The sequence below is a fragment of the Erinaceus europaeus genome, chromosome 3 (genome assembly GCF_950295315.1).
Source record: "Erinaceus europaeus chromosome 3, mEriEur2.1, whole genome shotgun sequence".
In the NCBI taxonomy this organism is placed as follows: domain Eukaryota; kingdom Metazoa; phylum Chordata; class Mammalia; order Eulipotyphla; family Erinaceidae; genus Erinaceus; species Erinaceus europaeus.
This window is the reverse complement of record NC_080164.1, coordinates 19036859-19056048: the sequence shown is the minus strand read 5'-3', so window position 1 is coordinate 19056048 and position 19190 is coordinate 19036859. Positions and strand designations below refer to the sequence as shown.

The following is a 19190-nucleotide window of genomic DNA, read 5'->3' as shown; positions in this document are numbered from 1 at the left end:
TCATACACAACAGCACCAGAGGGGAAGCTTTGTGGATGGTGGAGCTGTGCTGTAGTGTCTCTGTCTCTCTTTCCTCACACCTCTAGCTCTCTGCATATTGCCACTGAAATAAAAAAAATGGGAATTGCTGAGACTGGGAAGTTGTTCAGTGATGTGAAGTAGGCATGAAGCCCTGGATTCACTCTCTGGCACCACAGTAAAATGATGGCAAAAATGTTTTAAAAAAAAAACAAAAACCACAAGTCACTAAGAGACCTAATATTCCTAAACAAAAAAACAACCCCCAAATGTTTCCCCAATCACTTTTTTTGGGGAAATAATGGTTTATAGGGCACTTTCTGGCACATGGGTATGTTGGATAGTATGCCAGCTCCCCCTGGCTTCTGCTTAACCATATGCCTGTATAGGGATAGATTTAATCCCATTCAAAGCTTTGGTCTATTTACATAAATCACTTTTACATTTACATAAAGCACTCCAGGGCATTGGTGGTTCAGTGATAGGATTCTCGCCTGCTCTGCCCCCTCCTTGTCACACTCTGATTTTCACCAGTCACTTTTCTCTCCACCCTCTCTATGTCACATCCTGTTTCCACCCTACTTGGCAAATATATATAAAGACAGCATTGTGAGTTTTAGGGTACTTGAGTTTAGCTTAGCTCGTCTTAGATTGTGCTGTGTCCTGCATGAATAAAGAGATACTGTGTACAACCCAGCCATGAGTCCCTGGTCGTCTGTTACCCGCCCGTGAAGCCAGACCGGCGAAAACAACATAGCCCGTCAAAAACAACATATGGCGATACAACGTGGGGCTGGACCTGCGCAACTCCCAGATAAGTGAAGACTTTGCCTACCTATGCACTATGGTCCTCTCTTCTACTTATGAAGAGGTTTTCCAAAGCCTCTACTGTTTCATCATGAGACAGTTACTCTGTCTCTGGAACATTTTACTCTGGGCCACACTTCGGTTCCCTGACCGGAAACTTTGGTTTCTTATGACCGGGATCATAGAGCTTGGGAGATGCATGGAGATTTCTCCTTGGACTTTCTGGATTCCCTCTCCCATGTTTCCTGAGGAAAAGGACTGCATTTTGCTCCAGGCCACAATTTGGTTCTTTATGACCGTGATCATAGACCTTGGGATATGCATGGGGATTTCCACTGGGACTTTCTGGACTTCTTCTCGCATGTTTCCCATGGAGAAGGACTACTCTAATTTGAGGAGTGTTCTCCAGTACCCAGGCAGTCCCCAAGAATGGAGACACGTGGTTAGTTCTACTCTCCTGATTGGATTCTTTCTTCGATGGGAAGACGCTTTTAAAAGTAGATGCCTGAAGCAATCCAGCAGGAACAGTCAGAAGCACCCTAAATGGAATTTCGAGGAGCTTTTTGGACTAGGACGCCCTCCGGGGACTCTTAATCCTACATGGTGAGATCTTGATAATCTGGTTCAAGTTGCGTTTCATAAGAGAATGATTTTAATGACTGAATTTTTGTTTGACATTGACTTAAAAAAAATGCTGGATGCAGCCATGATTTCTAGAGACATCCAGAAACAATCCAAAAAATTGTTTTTTCCCTCCTTTGATTTCTCTTTTACGTCTTGACATAAATCTGAAACGTTTAATCCTGAAAACTGTATGAGTTATGGGTGGGGCAGATAGTGCAATGATTGTGTTAATTATTCTCATGCCTGAGGCTTTTAACCGTGGTTCTTCTGTTTACCTTTCCACATTTTATTGAGTTTAAACTGTTTAAACAACCTTAAAATCATACTAGAAAGGACTTCCAATTATAATGGAGTTATCAATTATAGTAAACTTCTAATCTGCTACAAGTTTTGTTTGACAAGTAAGTGAATTTCAGCTGTCAAAGTCTTCACATGAAAAAGCATCTACTCAAATGGAATTCCTGGAAATCCATTTGGATCCTGTTCTCTGACATCGCCCACAAGATGGATTGACTACAACACACCCCCGGAAACCAATGAGGTGACCTGGCACGACCTGAAGAAACAGATTCACAGACTCCAAAGCTCACTCTCTACAGAAAAGCAGAATTCTGGTGGCCGACATTCCCCATCGAGACAGACGTGCAGCATTTCATCCTCTGGCATTTTCTTCTGTGGTCAGCTACTTTGGACTGACACCTCCATCGGACTTACTGGTACACGCTGCTGTGTTTCTCAAAGACTAACTTCAGCCAATTGCCTTGAGACTTTATAGACCATGTCCCCTCGCCTGCAGGCTCTTCCCCAGAGGCAGAAAACTCCCCCTCCTTATTAGGTTATGCCCACAGAGGCATGAAGCGCCCCAAGAGGCAAGAGATGCCCACAGAGGCAGGAAACGCCCTTTGAGGCAAGAGATGCCCCCAGAGGCATGAAGCATTCCCAGAGGCAAGAAATGCCCTTTTGCCTGCTAGGCCTTGCCCTTTGAGGCAAGAAACGTTCCCCTTGGCATCACACTGGTTATTGCTGCTCGCCTATTTTGTTTTCCATGTCTTATGGCAGTTCTTTTGAAAATGCCTGTACGATATAGGTTTCTGTTCACCCCACAATTCTGATACTATGGCAAATAGTTAAAAAGAAAGGGGGAGATGTTGGATAGTATGCCAGCTCCCCCTGGCTTCTGCTTAACCATATGCCTGTATAGGGATAGATTTAATCCCATTCAAAGCTTTGGTCTATTTACATAAATCACTTTTACATTTACATAAAGCACTCCAGGGCATTGGTGGTTCAGTGATAGGATTCTCGCCTGCTCTGCCCCCTCCTTGTCACACTCTGATTTTCACCAGTCACTTTTCTCTCCACCCTCTCTATGTCACATCCTGTTTCCACCCTACTTGGCAAATATATATAAAGACAGCATTGTGAGTTTTAGGGTACTTGAGTTTAGCTTAGCTCGTCTTAGATTGTGCTGTGTCCTGCATGAATAAAGAGATACTGCGTACAACCCAGCCATGAGTCCCTGGTCGTCTGTTACCCGCCCATGAAGCCAGCCCGGCAAAAACAACCTAGCCCGGTGAAAACAACATGGGTACAGCTCCTTATGGTGTCTGCACAACACCCACCCAAGTCTACCATCTTTTTTTTTTTTTTTTAATCACTGTTCAGCTCAGGCTTATGGTGATGCAGGGGAGTAAATCTAGAACGTTGGAGCCTCAGAGTCTCAGAGTTGAGAGTCTCTTTGCATAACCTCTTGATATCCTGTCCCCATTCCCTCCCCCAGAGTTCTGTATTTTGCTGCCATACAGCTCACCTAGCCCATATCTCACTTTGTGTCTCCCATTTCCTTTATTTTTTCTTAGTTTCTTCCTATGAGCGAGATCACTTGGTATTTGTTATTCTCTTTCTGGCTTATCTCACTTTACACCATTCCTTCAATTTCTTTTTTTTTAATTTATCTATTTATTTTCCCTTTTGTTGCCCTTGTCGTTTTATTGTTGTAGTTATTGTTGTTGTTGTTGATGTCATTGTTGGATAGGACAGAGAGAAATGGAGGGAGGAGGGGAAGATGAGAGGGGAGAGAAAGATAGACAGCTGTAGACCTGCTTCACTGCCTGTGAAGCGACTCCCCTGCAGGTGGAGAGCCGGGGTACTCGAACTGGGATCCTTCTGTGGGTCCTTGTGCTTTGCGCCACCTGCACTTAACTCGCTGCACTATTGCCCGACCCCCCCCCCCCATTCCTTTAATTTCTATCCAGCATGAGACAAAGAAGATTTCATAGTTTTTATGGCTGTGTAGTACATTCCAATGTGTAGACACACCACAACTTTTTTAGCCACTATCATCTATCAATGGGCAGCTGGGTTGTTTCCAAGCTTGAGTTATTACAAATTGTTCTGTTAAGAATATGGGTGTACTTAGATCTATTTGGGTAAGTGTTTCTGTGTTCTTTGAGTAGATCCTTAGGAGAATGGCCAGATCATAGTACAGGACTATTTCCAGTGTTCTGAGGAGCTTTCAGACTATCTTCCACAAGGATTGGACAAATTTATATTTTCTACAACAGTGTAGAAAGGTTATTTTCTGTCCACATTACTGTCATCACTTGTTGACTCTGTCCTTTCTAACATGATTCCCATCAGCATGATTTGGTAGCTCATTGCTGTCCTGATTTGCATTTCTCTGAAAGTTAGTGTCTTTAAGCATTTTTCTTGTGTCTGTTGGACATCTGGATATCTTCTTTAGTGAACAATCTGCTCATTTTAATGGTGATGCACTTGGCTGACAGCACACATTATAGTGTGCAAGGACCTAGGTTCAAGTCCCTCATCTCCATCTGCAGGGGAGAAACCTCATGAGTAGTGAAGCAGTGCTGCTGGTGTCTCTCTCTGTCTCTCTCCTTTATCTCCTCTCCCCTATTAATTTCTGTCTCAATACAAAGTTGTCTGTGGGTGTTGGGATTTATGTCACACTCTCAGTTCTGTCCTACTGGTCTATGAGTCTATTTTTGTTCCGGTACCAGGAGGTTTTGACTATAATAGACTTGTAGCATAATTTGAGGCCAGGTAACAGATGATAACTCCACTCACTCATGCTCTTTTTTTCTCAGGATTAGTTTGGGTATTTTTCCATTTCCAGATTAACTTTTGTAGTATTTGCTCTATATCCTTAGAAGAAATGCGGTTGAAGCTTGATAGGGATTGCATTAGATCTGTACTTGATTCTGGGTAGGACAGTAGTCTTTTATATTTTTAATTCTTCCAACCCAAGAACATAAAGTATCTTTCCATATCTTTGTACCTTTTGCTAGTTCCTAAACGAATGACTCATATTTTTAGAGTATACGTATTTCACCTTTTTTGTTAAGTTTATTCCTAGATGCCCGAATGTTTTTTTGCTGCTGTTGTAAATGGGTCTGAATTCTGGATTTCTTCTTCTGGCTCAGTGTTTACATAGAGGAGTGCCACTGGTTTTGTATATTAATTTTGTAGCCTGCAACCTTGCTATAGCTCATAACAATTTCCAGTTTTTTGCTGGGTTCCTTTGGATATATGTAAATACGTGCATACATATATATGGCTATTGGAAAAGTCACAACATATATATCTATGTATTTCTATGCAAAAATGTCTTTTTTTTTGTCTCCAGGGTTATTGCTGGGGCTCAGTGCCTACACTATGAATCTGCTCCTGGAGGCTATTTTTTCACTTTTGTTGCCCTTTGTTTATCGTTGTTATTATTGCTGTCATTGTTGTTGGATAGGACAGAGAGAAATGGAGAGAGGAAGACAGAGAGGGGGAGAGAAAGATAGACACTTACATACCTGTTTCACCACTTGTGAAGCGACTCACCCCTGCAGGTGGGAAACCGAGGGCTCAAACCAGGATCCTTATGCCGGTCCTTGTGCTTTGTGCCATGTGTGCTTAACCCACTGCGCTACCGCCCGGCCCCTGTGTCATGAATTTTTACAAAAACCCAGTACTCCCATGCCATCTGCAAACAGTACAGTTATTATTTCTCTTCCAATATGTATCCATTTTATTGCTTCTTCTTGCCTAAGTGCCGTGACTGAGACTACGCTAAATAGCCATGGTGATAGTAAACAGCCTGATCTCAGGTTTATTTGATTCTGGAAACAGTAAAGCCGAAGCTGGGGATTCTTGTCTCTTTAGATCAATGTGTCCTATCCCAGAGGAATTGCTGAAAATTGAAAAGGGACTCAGGAGCAGTTCTAGGGTCCTCAAGGCCACTGTGGCCTCCTCTGTTGTTCAGAGGTCTCTACCTCAGTTTCTCACTTAGAAGGGAAGCTCTGGAAGGAAGATAAGAGGCTTCATCCCCTGAGTTGAGAGTGGAGGGGAAACCGACGTCTGAGCGTCTCCTGATTTTACATGCAGACACTGATTAATTATGCCTGAACTGCAGGAAGATATCAAGCATTTCCTTGTAATTATTATCTTGTGAATGTCCTGGGGAGACCTTACCCAGATGTCTTCAAATAGCTCACAGCATCTGCCCTGGGGTTTCCCATTTAAAACTCTTCCAAGATGCCTCCGGGAACTGCCCACTCTGGATGCAGTGATGATTCTCCCGCCAAGTTCCAGGAGAGGTGGTTATATTGCATCTGCCCCACTGGCACGCTAGTTCTTTCTTGGAGGGCTCTGGAGGGACCTGCCACCTCGCAACAAGACTTGGATTTGGGGCCTGTGAGGTGGTGCAGTAGGTGTAGAGCACAGCTCACCATGTAAGAGGACCTGAATTCAGTTTCTGGCACCACGCAGGAGAATCACAGAAACCATCCACGGATTGGGGCACAGTGCTTTAATGTCTCTCCTTCTCACAAAAACATACAAGAGAAAACTTGGCCCAGCGTGGCTTAGTGGCAGAGTACATGTGAAAGGCCCTGAGTGTGTGCCTAGCCCCACGTTAAAACACACAAAAAGAAGAGCCAATCATAGCCTGGGAGGCGGAGCAGACACACGCGTGTGTGAAGCTTTGGGATCAACCTCAGCACTGCATGGAAGTGCCATGGACAGGGCCAGGGAGCTCCATGGATGCTGGGCTGGTGCTTTGGTGTCTCCCCTTCTCTCTAAAAAAAAAAACAACCATATAGGATAAAAATAGTACTGGAAAGTGGTTCAGTAGGATTACGCATGCACTAGGCCCTACTATGATAGCTCAGCAGAACCACAATACAAAAAGACACGGCCTTCCCCACCAGAACCCTTCCCCGTGCTCACCCCTTTCCGATAGGACAAAGCCCTCTGCGTTGGCCACTGCTTCTTTTCTGAGGCGTTCTCCTCAGGAGAGGCACAGACCTGGCTGGTACCTAGAGGACACCAAACACAGTTCTGGTTATTTAGCTGAAATTAACTCTCACCCATATTTTAATTGTCGTGTCTTTCATCTCAGCTCTATGTGTCAATAATGGGCTTTGCTTAGGGAAGTCTAAATTTCTTCCTTTGATTCTTCCCTCCATTATTTGAGATACCATTCATTCTTCCATTAATGCAGTGTGTGTGTGTGTGTGTGTGTGTGTGTGTGTGTGTGTGTGTGTGATCTCTGGGGCATCACTACTCTGGGAGGACATTTCCAGAGAGAAAGAAGAGGAGAAGAGATGTTGTGCGAGTGGTGCTGGTGCTGGTGCTGGTGGTGGTGGTGGGGTAAAGGTAAGAAACATATCACCAAAGCTCCCTTCAGTGTGGTGGGATCTGGGCTCAAACTTGGGTCATGTAGATGGCAAAGCAGCACACTATCTGAGTCAGCTATTTTACCAACTTTAAAGCATGCAAGGCAGAACCTCCAAGTTGAAAAGCAAAAGTGTTATTTGGGAGGGGTCAGAATAACTTGTACTCTATGTGGGTATAACCACAGACTCCTTTATTGGTTCTGCAGCAAAATAAAGCAATAATCAAAACAGTGGGGACAAAGGGTATTCCAGAACAGGCTAAACAAAGAGTGATGTCAGCTGAATGGAAATATTAATCCTAGATTCCCAGCAGCCAAAACTCTACGTGATAGCAGTCAGGGACTTTCCAATGGCCTTGCTGAGTATATAATGAGAAGAAAGTGGGTTTCCTGCATGTGTGATACCACTGAGTGGCCTCCTGACCACTTTTTTAAAAAACCATAAACTTAGGGAAAGGGAGATAAGATAAGATAAGAGAGAGAAAGGAAAGGGGACACACACACACACACACACACACACACACAGAGATGAAAGCACTGCTCCACTACCCATGAAGCTCCCCCAGTGACATTCATGATGCGCCCATGTGGTGTAAGGGATTGAATCTAGCCCCTCACACATGGGAAGGACTGAGCCATTTCCCAGGTAATGTTCTTCAAAGTCAGGATAAAAATGCCCAAAGTAGCTGCCACTTATGTGTACCTTCTCTGTGCTAGTCATTGTTATACGTACCTGAATGCAGTAATTTGTTTATTACTCACAAATGCTCTACGCGATAAATACTCTTCCCCACACTATACACACAGAAACACATCCAGAAAGATTATGTGATGTTCACAGATGACACAACTGGTGAGTGGTAGTGGTGAGATTTGGAAATGGACTTCGTGGCTCCAGGGATGGCACTTATAGTTGGCGAGCTAAGTAATGTGCTCATTTTATGAGAGTGGCTATTGTCTGGTTAAGACTACCTAGAGTGACTGATGTCATTTTTGGTCTACTTTTTATTTTATTATTATTTTTTTGCCTCCAGGGCTATTGCTGGGGCTCGGGGCCTGCACTGCGAATCCACTGCTCCTGGAGGCTGCTTTTTCCTTTTGTTGCCTATCGTTGTTGGATCGGACAGAGAGAAATGGAGAGAGGAGGGGAAGACAGAGAGGGGGAGAAAGACAGATGCCCACAGACCTGCTTCACTGCTTGTGAAGTGACCCCCCATGCAGGTGGGGAGCTGGGGGCTTGAACTGGGATCCTTACGCTGGTCCTTGTGCTTTGCACCTTGTGCGCTTAACCCGCTGTACTAAAGCCCAGCCTCAAGGCCTACTTTCATAGCATTAAGTGTTTAACTTTTTCTTTAGAGAGGTGAGCCTTTGTGCTGGGGATGGGAAAGTAGCTCACTTGGTACAGTGTATGCCTTGTCGTGTGTGTATATATATGTGTGTGTGTGTGTGTGTATGTGTGTGTATCTGGGGTGCCATATGTAGTCTGAAGTAACACTGCCTCAGGACATCTAATCTTTGACAAAGGTGCCCAGACTATTAAATGGGGAAAGCAGAGTCTCTTCAACAAATGGTGTTGAAAAAAATGGGTTAAAGCATGCAGAAGAATGAAACTGAACCACTATATTTCACCAAATACAAAAGTAAATTCCAAGTGGATCAAGGACTTGGATGTTAGACCACAAACTATCAGATACTTAGAGGAAAATATTGGCAGAACTCTTTTCTGCATAAATTTTAAAGACATCTTCAACGAAATGAATCCAATTACAATGCCTTACTGCTTGTGAATTTATCTTCCTGCAAGTGGGGACCAAGGCCTTGAACCCAGGTCCTTGCACACTGTAACATGGCACTTATCCAGGCACACTACCACCTGGCCCCCTCCCTTCTCCTACAGTAACTTTTCCTTCCTCCTCTCCCATCAGAGAGGTCCTAGAGCTCCCCCTTCCTCACTACCAAGCCTTTCAACTCCCTGCTGCCTGGGAGTCACTGCCATGCGAGGGAGCATTAGCCCATCTTAGCCAACACTGAGTAAATCACCTCCAACTGCCTTTTATTTCAACAAATTAAGAATTTTCTACACAATCTATTTAGGCCATTATATTGTGCACCTGTGACCTACTTAGGACTGTGTGCTAATGTTCTTTTAATAATACTGAAAAACCAAAGAAAAACCTCAGAAGAATTTCGCTCATCAAAAGCCCCCACAAAGAGGGGCTGGGGTGGGCCATCTCCCTGAGAGCTCCTGCCTTGCCATGTCTGGTCTTAGTCAGGGTGCCTGTTTCACAAGGGTTGCCACAGCACTGGAAGGAATTTAGTGCTGTGGTCCCCACCCCCACCTGTCTTTATCTAATGAGAAGACAGCACAGGAGCCTTCACATCACACCTGTGCAAGGCCCAGGTGTTTAAAAAGAGAGAAGGTGCAAAGGCAGATTTCAGAGAAGGAAAAGTCACCTGCTATACATACAGCCAACAACACAGAGCAAGTGCACTGCATGCACCAACATCTCAAGATCACAGGGGCCAAGATTCGAACAGGCTTCTCACAAAAGCAGAATTTAAAGGTTAATGAACATGTAAAAAAAAAAGGGTTCCTTACTCTCACAAGGCTAGACATGGACATACCATACGACCCAGGAATTCCTCTCTTGGGGATATGCCCCAAGGACTCCATAACACCCAACCAAAAAGATATGTGTACTCCTATGTTCATAGCAGCACAACTAATAATAGCTAAAACCTGGAAGCAACCCAGGTTGCCCAACAACAGATGAGTGGCTGAGAAAGCTGTGGTACATATACACAATGGAATACTATGCAGCTATTAAGAACAATGAACCCACCTTCTTTGACCCATCTTGGATGGAGCTAGAAGGAATTATGTTAAGTGAGCTAAGTCAGAAAGATAAAGATGAGTGTGGGATGATCCCACTCATAAACAGAAGTTGAGAAAGAAGAACAGAAAGGGAAACTCAAAGCAGGATTTGACTAAATCTGGAGTAGGGCACCAAAGTAAAAACCCTGGGGTGAGGGTGAGGGTGGATATTTGGCTTCTCAGGGCGGGGGGAGGGTGGTTGGGGGGTAAGGGGTGGGATGGGACACAGTCTTTTGGTGGTGGTCTGAATGGTGTTTATGTACACTCCTACTGATCTTTAGTCATATAGATCACTATTTGATTAATATGAGAGGGGGAAAATTGATTGCATGTCTCAGAATTTTAAAGCACAGATTGAGTCTTTTTAATACATAGGATGAGTCTTTGATATGTTGACGCTCTCAAAAACCTAGACCAGGGATAACGGAAGCAACCAGTGGCACAGCTACATGCTAGTAATGTCAAGGGACATAAATCATGGTGATGTTGGGTATTATGCCGCAGATCCTAAGAAAGGGATTTTTCAAAGTTAACACAATTACCAAATAATGTGATTATAACAATAACTATCTATTGTCTTCTTGAACCCTAAGACAACAGGAACCTCAAATTTCCACTACAGAGCCTATATTTTACCCCAGTCCTGGAACCTTGGGGTGGGGCGAACTTTCCTGCATGCTTCTCTCTCTCTCTTTTTATAGTTCTTTTTCTTTCTTTTTTATTTCAATATTTTTATTAATTTTTTATTTATAAAAAGGAAACATTGACTAAACCAAAGGATAAGAGGGATACAACTTCGCACAATTCCTACCACCAGACCCCTGTATCCCCTCCCCTCCCCTGATAGCTTTCCTATTCTTTAACCCTCTGCGAGTATGGACCCAAGGTCATTGTGGGATGTAGAAGGTTGGAAGGTCTGGCTTCTGTAATTGCTTCCTTGCTGAACATGGGTGTTGACAGGTCGATCCATACTCCCAGCCTGCCTCTCTCTTACCCTAGTGGGGAAGGGCTCTGGGGAAGCAGCGCTCCAAGGCACATTGGTGGGGTTGTCTGTCCAGGGAAGTCTGGTTGGCATCATGCTAGCATCTGGAACCTGGTGGCTGAAAAGAGAGTTAAACATACAAAGCCAAACAAGTTGTTGACCAATCATGGACCTAGAGGCTGGAATAGTGCAGATGAAGTATTGGGGGGGTGTTCTCCATTTTGTAGACAGCTAGTAGGCATATTTTAGTTATATTTCAAAGGGCTTGTAGCTATACTAGTGTTTTTTTGTTTGTTTTGTTTTGTTTTTTTGCCTGAGTTCGAAATCTGATATGCAGGTGGATGATACAAGTTACTGTCTGGCGAGATGATGTCATGGCTGGAAAAAGTACCAGAAAGCTGGATCAGGGAAGAGAGTAGTTCCCTAATATGGGAAAGGGGTATAAATATTGTTGACTGTAAACCCCATCAATTTGATGTGATTTGGGGCCCATAATTAGCTTAGGAGCCTGTGTGACCTCTGCATCCCTATAGATCTGAGCTCACATTCTGTGGTCATGAGTAGGAACATTCCAAGCTGCCCCAGTATCGACCCATCTTCCTCAGGTGTAGCATAGAGTATATTGTCCAGCTTCCCTTCGGAGGATGGAACATTCTCTACCATTGTTGATCCAAGTTGAGGGCAAGGTCCTATGGGGGCCCACAAAGGGGTCTATTTTGTTATTCCTGATAGAAATGACCAGTAACAATGGAGAGAGGGATTTATTCGAGTTCTAGGCCCATCAAGTCTGTTTGGGAATCTCAGGATTCCCAGATTAGGGCCCCAGCTGGTGGAATGGCCTGATAGTGACTAAAGAGTCATTGTTAAAGTATGCCAGTCTCTTGCCCTTATTCAGCTTTTGCAGTCCTTGCTTTGATAAGGTTAGCTTTGGAGTGAGTGAGAGAACTGTAATAGCAAGTAGGTGAGGAGGGTATCTAAGTCTAAGTAGACACTATTTCATTATGAACTTGATACTCACTACAGACTATTGTGTATTTTTGCTTTCAAGTATATATTTTGCCCTAATTTATAAATACATGTGAACATATGCTCTATTTTATGGGACCTGGCCTCTATTTAGGTTTTGGGACTTTGTTAGGAAGTGAACCTCCTGGAATGGAATTAGAGAATACCAGGAAAGGAAAGGTCTCACCCGAGTAATAAGGGTGAAGGGTTGGCATTCCATTCCTGACATCTCTGTACACAGTCTGAGGTGAAGCCTGCTGAGATGGTACTCGTTGCATTGATTAGGTTGGAGTGGGCGGATGCAATATCATTTGGCGTGACTTGAGAGAAGCATGCAGAGAAGTGAGCCCCACCCCAGAGGTTCCAGGATTGGGAGAAACATAGGCTCTATAGAGGAAGCGGGAGATTCCTGTTGTCCTAGGGTTTAAGAAGAAAACATAGTTATTTCAATAGTCACATTACTTGGCAATTGGGTTAACTTAAAAAAATCCCTTTGTTAGGATTTGCTGTATCATATACACCATCACCATATTTTATGGCCTTTGACATTATTTGCATATAGCTATGCCACCAGTTGCTTCTGTTCTCTCTGGATTAAGTTTTTAAGAGAGTCAACATATCAAAGATTTAGCCTATGTATTAAAAAGACTGTGCTTTAAAAAGTTTGAGACATTCAATCAGTTTTTTCCCTCTCATATTACTTAAATAGTGATTTATATGACTACAAATTAATAGGGGTGTACATAAACACCATTCCCACCACCAAAAGACTGTGTCCCATCGCACCCACCCCCCCCCCACCCCATGAAGCTGAACATCCACCCTCACCCTCCACCCAGGGTTTTTACTTTGGTGCCCTACTATAAATTTAGTCAGATCCTGCTTTGAGTTTCCCTTTCTGTTCTTCTTTCTCAACTTCTGTTTATGAGTGGGACCAATTCATACTTGTCTTTATCTTTCTGATTTAACTCACTTAACATAATTCCTTCTAACTCCATCCAAGATGGGTCAGAGAAGGAGGGTTCACTGTTCTTAATAGCTGTGTACATGCTTCTCTTAATTCATATCAAATAATATTGCATCTGTTAATCCCAACCTAATCAATGCAATGAGTACCACCCCAGTATGCTTCACTTCAGACTGTGTCCAGAGACTTCCGGTGTGGAATGACAACCCTTCAGTTTCATTACTCGAGTGAGACCTTTCCTTTCATAGTAGTCTCTAATCCCATTCCAGGTGGTTCACTTCCTAACAAAGTCCCAAAACCTAAATATAGACTAGGTCCTGTGAGATAGAGCATATGTTCACACGTATTCATGAATTAGGGCAAAATATATACCTGAAGGCAAAAGTACACAAGAGTTTTCAGTGAGTACCCCCCAACAGTTCATCTGCACTATTCCAGCCTTTGGGTCCATGATTGTTCAACAATTTGTTTGGCTTTGTATGTTGACTCTCTTTTCAGCCACCAGGTTCCAGATGCCAGCATGGTGCCGACTAGACTTCCCTGGACAGACCCCTCACCAATGTATCCTGGAGCTCCACTTCCCCAGAGCCCCACCCTACTAGGGAAGGAGAGAGGCAGGCTGGGAGTATGGATCGACCAGTCAATGCCCATGTTCAGCGGGGAAGCAATTACAGAAGCCAGACCTTACATCTTCTGCATCCTACAATGACCTTGGGTTCATACTCCTAGAGGGAGAAAGAATAAGAAAGCTATCAGGAGGGGATGGGATATGGAGATCTGGTGGTGGGAATTGTGTGGAGTTGTACCCTTCTTATCCTATGGTTTTGTTAATATCTCCTTTAAAAAAAATAAATAAATAAAGGGTTCCTTGGCCTCCTGCACTGCTGGTGGGGAAGTAAATTGGTCCAGCCTGTGGACAGCAGTCTGGAGAACTTTCAGAAGGCCAGAAATGGACCTACTCTATGACCCAGAAATTCCTCTCCTGGGGGTATATCCAAGGAACCAAACACACCCATCCAAAGAGATCTATGTATACCCTTGTTCACAGCAGCACAATTTGTAATAGCCAAAACTTGGGAGCAACCCAGGTGTCCAACAGCAGATGAGTGGCTGAGTAAGATAAAATGCTACTCAGTTATTAAAAATGGTGAACTCACCTTCTTCACCTCATCTTGGATAGAACTTGAAGGAATCATGTCAAGTGAGATAAGCCAGAAAGAGAAGGATGAATTTGGGATGATCACACTCATAGATGGAAATTGAAAAATAAGAAAAAAAGGGGGGACCATAAAGCAGCACTTAGATGGAGTCTGATGTCTTGCACCAGTATAAAAGACTTGGGGGTTGATGAGGTCCTAGAACATGATGATGAAGGAGGACCGAGGTGGGACTAGAGTGTTCTGTGGAAACAGAAATTTTACACATGTTCCAGCAACTGTATTTACCCCCTCCCATCTCAATAAAAAAGGGGTTCCTTGGTCTCCTTTGTAAAAGAAAATATAATAACCCTCTGCAAGAAGCATCACATGCGTTCCCACTCTTCCCTACCTAGCTGCCACCCCTCCCCCCCACACATAAACAGCATCTTCTGGAAGCTCAGAGAAGGTGACTGACTTGTTCGAGGTCAACAGCCGAACTGGAACTCACCAGGTCCAGGCTTCTGTCCCCTCTATTATTCGTTCCATTAAAGGGTTCAGAGCAAGCATTCTTGTGCTTAGAGCCTAGGTCTCTTTTGGAGAGGATAAAAGCTCATTTCCTTAGTATTTTTCTGTTCTAAACAAAGAGAGGCAGGATGAACCAGGGATTTGGAGAAGGGTGGGTGTATGTGGCTATCATTAGTAACCGAAGAAATCCCCAAAGCTCAACACTAAAGAATATGGGCACACCTCTGACCGGCCTTTCCAGGACCTTGCCCTCACCATAAAGCAACAATGGTAGGGACTGCCCCCGGCTCCAAAGGAAGGCTAGGCCATTCTGCCCTGCCACTGAGAGGAGACTGGTCCTGAAATGAGTGCAGCCTGCCATGTTCCCAGCTGTGGCCATGAACTTGGAACTCAGATCAATAGGGACTCAGGTTATATAGGCTCTTGTGCTAAATATATATATATATAGGCCCTGAGTCAGGTGGATGGGGTAAACAGCTAATTTTATTTATAGATTTTTTTTCCCCAAGGACGGGAATGAATTTAACTTTCCAGCCCTTTTCTCTACTCTGACACCATCTTCTCAGACAATATTTTTGTCCAACTCCATGTTAACTATCAAACTCAAGCAAAACTACCATAGTCATAGGCCCCTAGGAACATACATAAAATGGACTTCCTAGCTTCTTTCCACCCTAAGATCCCTGTTCTCATCTACTCTGCTTCTTTTTGTTCTCTGTTCAGTAATCATTTTGTCACACCTTATATCTTGCCACTTTTCAGCCACCAACTTGCAGATGCTATCATAATTCCATCCTGACTTTCCTGGGCAGACGATTTCACCAATGTGTCTTAGAACCTCACCTCTCCAGAGCTCTACCTCACTAGGGCAAGATAAAAACAGGCTGAGGATATGGATCGACCTGCCAAGACCCATGCCCATCGGAAAAGCAGTTACAGAAGCCAGAATACCCATTTTCTGCATCCCTCCAAATAATTTTGATTTATACTCCCAGTGGGGGAGGAATGATGGGGGGAAGATGCCCAGAGGGCTCTTAACTCCATTTCCACCAGGAACTGGAGAGAGAGGAGGAAAAAGGGAGAGGCGTTTGGATGTAGTAACAGGTATTACATGTGACTCGGAAGGAAGAGAAAGTGGGACCTTAAAAAAAAGGAAGGGGGTAAATACACACAACTATAGACAGACAGATGTAGAAATAATAGTTACCCCTTATCGGCAACCTTGGGAGAACTGCTGTAGTTCACAATGGAGGGACTGGGGATCTAGAACTCTGGTGTTGGGAATGGTGCAGAGTTGTAGCCCTGCTATCTTGTAATTTTGTAAATAAATATTAAATCACTAGTTAAAGAATATGGGCAAACATTTAGACCGTACAGTTCTGAAGTCTGCCTTCCTCTTTCAGCAAAAAAAAAAAAAAAAAAAAATCCCATAAATAATAGTCATTCAGCTATGCTTATCAATGGTAGTAGTATTTCCACTTCAAGGATAAGGAAAAGCAAGGTTCAAGAGGTATGAGAACTGGCCCCAAACCACTCGGCATAGGAATTCCAGGTCTTTGTGACTCACTATGCTCAGGGCTTTGTCCTCACTCTGGTGCTGCTGCCCACCTCTAATTCTTACTTGTGAACACCTGCCTCAGGCTCTGGAACCCCAGCACGGCTGCCTTCTTGGGTATGAGCGGTGCACGTGTGCCTCCTCTCACCCAGAGGACACAGTCCTCTCCCAAGCTCCATGCCTAGGCAACATGGGACACGGTCAGGGCTGCCCCTTCACTGTCCTGAGCAAAAGGCACACTTACCTTGCCCCAGAAGCAGCAGCAACCCTGGGAGGAGGACGCAGGGCGGCAGCCCCATGCCCAAGTCCTCCGGGTGTCCTGGGCCTCGGGTGAACTGTTCCTGCAGGTGGGTGGTCCTCACTCTTCCTTTGGCTTCTATTTTCCTCTGTTTCTGGCAGAATGCCTGTTACAGATTGCACTGTCTTCACCTTCAAAAGGGGGCAGTGGCTGGCTGCAGAAGACAAACAGGAGTATTTAGGCAGCTGATCCACTGATTTCTGCAGGTGGTAGGGCAAAGGTGAGTCACGTGTTCTAGACAAAGATACCCACAGAGGTTCTAGACACAGTCCCCTCCATATGATCTACCGGAATAGGTTGCTCAGAGATGCTCAGAGTTGGGGTACTAGCTGAGTAGGAACCTGGGCTCAATGTGGCTTCAACTGTGGGAGCTAGGGGGTGGGCTGGGGGCATTTTTTTTTTATTTTAGCTATAAGCAATGAAAATAAAAAGCACTAACACTAAACCATCTAGCTGCTCCCAAGTGAGACTGGATGGAAACACACAGCACATTTGTTCTGTGCATGCTCAGCTGAAACAGAAAGCTGGAGATGTGAAGGCTGTGAACTGGGGTTCCTTGTTAAATCTGCATTTATTCTTACACGAGAGCAGAGCACAGCTCAGCTCTGGCACAGTTGACGGCAAGGCTCAAACCTGGGGCTCTGTGCATGTGAGTTCTGTGCTGTAGATGCACGCCCCCTCCCTGACACTACTGAGTTTCACATACAGCACTTTCTATTGGCTAAATGAAGTCAAGAACGTTGGGTCAAGTCTACACTGGGCAGAAAGAGCTGGAATTTAAAGCCAGGGTGATAAAATGCCCTGGAGGGTGACACCTCATTTTTAAATGCTTCAGTATCAAGGGTAAACTGCTTTTGGTTAAGACAGGAAAGTTTCTTTCTTTATATTAAGTCACCTCTGACTTATTAGTCACCTCTGGTTTATGGTGGTGGCAGGTATTGATTCTGTGAGCCTCAGGCGTGAAAGTATATTTAGACATTCCTTGATTTTGGCCCCCCTTTGGCTGAGAGTCTGCAGATGTTTTCTATTCTCCAACCTCCATCTTTGACACATCTAGCTCCGCTGGCCACCTATATATACCTTGTGGTAAGAGTCTGGTTGACTGAAAAGGAAGAATACTTGCTATTGTCTAAGATGCCACAAGGGGGCGGTAGGACAAGTCTTCCTCATAGAGCCTAGGTGTATTAAGGTAGCTATTTTTCAAGTTGCAAGTTATTTTTAAAAATAGTTATTTTTTAAACTGGTTTGGGTGATTTAAAAATATGTATTTTATTTTAAAGAGAGAAACACAAAGAGAAAGGTCAGAGGACTTCTCAGCTCTGGTTTATGGTGGTGCTGGGGATTAAACCTGGGACTTTAGAGGCTGAGGCACAAAGGCCATTTGCCTAACCATTATACTGTGTCCTCAGCCCTTAAATTTATTTTTATCACTAACATTGCTTTAAAACATAACAGCATTATAAAATTTAGAAGCATGGCTTAATACACACACACACACACACACACACACACACACACACACACGCTTATGACTTACCACACCCACCACCAAAGTTCCAGTTTTATTATACCAAAGAGATCTCTCTTACAAATTGGATGTTGTAATTCATTTTATCCTGTGAGTTTACTTTGCTGGATGATCAGTCCACCAAAACAAATTGAAAAGAATATAACGTATCTAAGGACATTGCATAAAATAAGGGAAGTTAGTGTTTGGGGATACTTTCATTTCAACTAGTACAGTAATATATTTAATTTTCCCCCTTTTGTTGCCCTTGTTGTTTTATTGTTGTGGTTATTATTATTGTTGTTGTTGTTGATGTCATTGTTGTTGGATAGGACAGAGAGAAATGGAGAGAGGAGGGGAAGACAGAGAGGGGGAGAGAAAGACAGACACCTGCAGACCTGCTTCACCACCTGTGAAGTGACTCCCCCGCAGGTGGGGAGCTGGGGGTTCAAACCGGGATCTTTCTGCTGGTCCTTGCACTTTGCACCATGTGCACTTAACCCCATGTGCTACCACCAGACTCCTGATATATATTTAATTTTAAAAATATAAGTCATGGTAAAAATGACTTTTCTAGTTTCTATATCAGTAATCTTGCAACTAGGACTTGCACCTACTGGGGCTGATTTGAGTGGGAGCTCCCAGCTGGACAAGGTGGGGTCCACACTGCCACTGTGGGGGGTGGGGCATTAAATAGAACTGTCTGTCTCAGAACAATCTGTACTGGTGCCAAGAATGAGAATTTCTCCCCATGTTTTAGTGAATTTTTTTGAAGTGCTACCACCAGCCCTCACCTTACAGCCATTTGTCATTTCCTTCTCCATGGAAATTACCACAAGTTCCTGCTTCTCCATGGAGAGGCTGGGGCTTTCTCTTCCTGTCAGATCTTAGCACCCTCTGCCCCTTCCCTCTCAAGGCACCTACTTCATGTCCTGAACATATTAGACCTACACCCATCTGCATTTGTTGGCTGTGTTATCTCCAGGAATGAAGAAAAAAAACTGATTCCATCCAGTCTCTGTTCTCCAGGACCCTCCCCAATCACAGAAGAGAAAACCTGAGTAAGGAGTCTTCACCCCTTGTGTCTACCCAGGTTCCTGTACATGCCTAACACACCTGTGCGCACACAGATGCAAAATTCTATCCAGTGAGCCTTCCAAAGAGGGGTTGAATTAAGGAATAAAAAAATTAAGCGAAAAATGAAA

General features: G+C 44.0%; 1 protein-coding gene across 4 annotated transcripts in view; it reads right to left on the bottom strand.

The window, feature by feature from the left end:
- The window catches only part of LOC132537451 (phospholipase B1, membrane-associated-like), a 133060-nt gene that overhangs the window by 110850 nt on the left and 3020 nt on the right, over positions 1 to 19190 (bottom strand). For all 4 annotated transcript variants that reach the window (XM_060186801.1, XM_060186802.1, XM_060186803.1 and 1 more), the window contains exons 2-3: positions 16425 to 16632; positions 6685 to 6773 (exon numbers count right to left, since the gene is read on the bottom strand). In XM_060186801.1, coding sequence (XP_060042784.1) covers positions 6685 to 6773; positions 16425 to 16479 — 144 coding nt within the window. In that variant the 5' untranslated portion in view covers positions 16480 to 16632. The remainder of the gene's footprint in view (positions 1 to 6684; positions 6774 to 16424; positions 16633 to 19190) is intronic.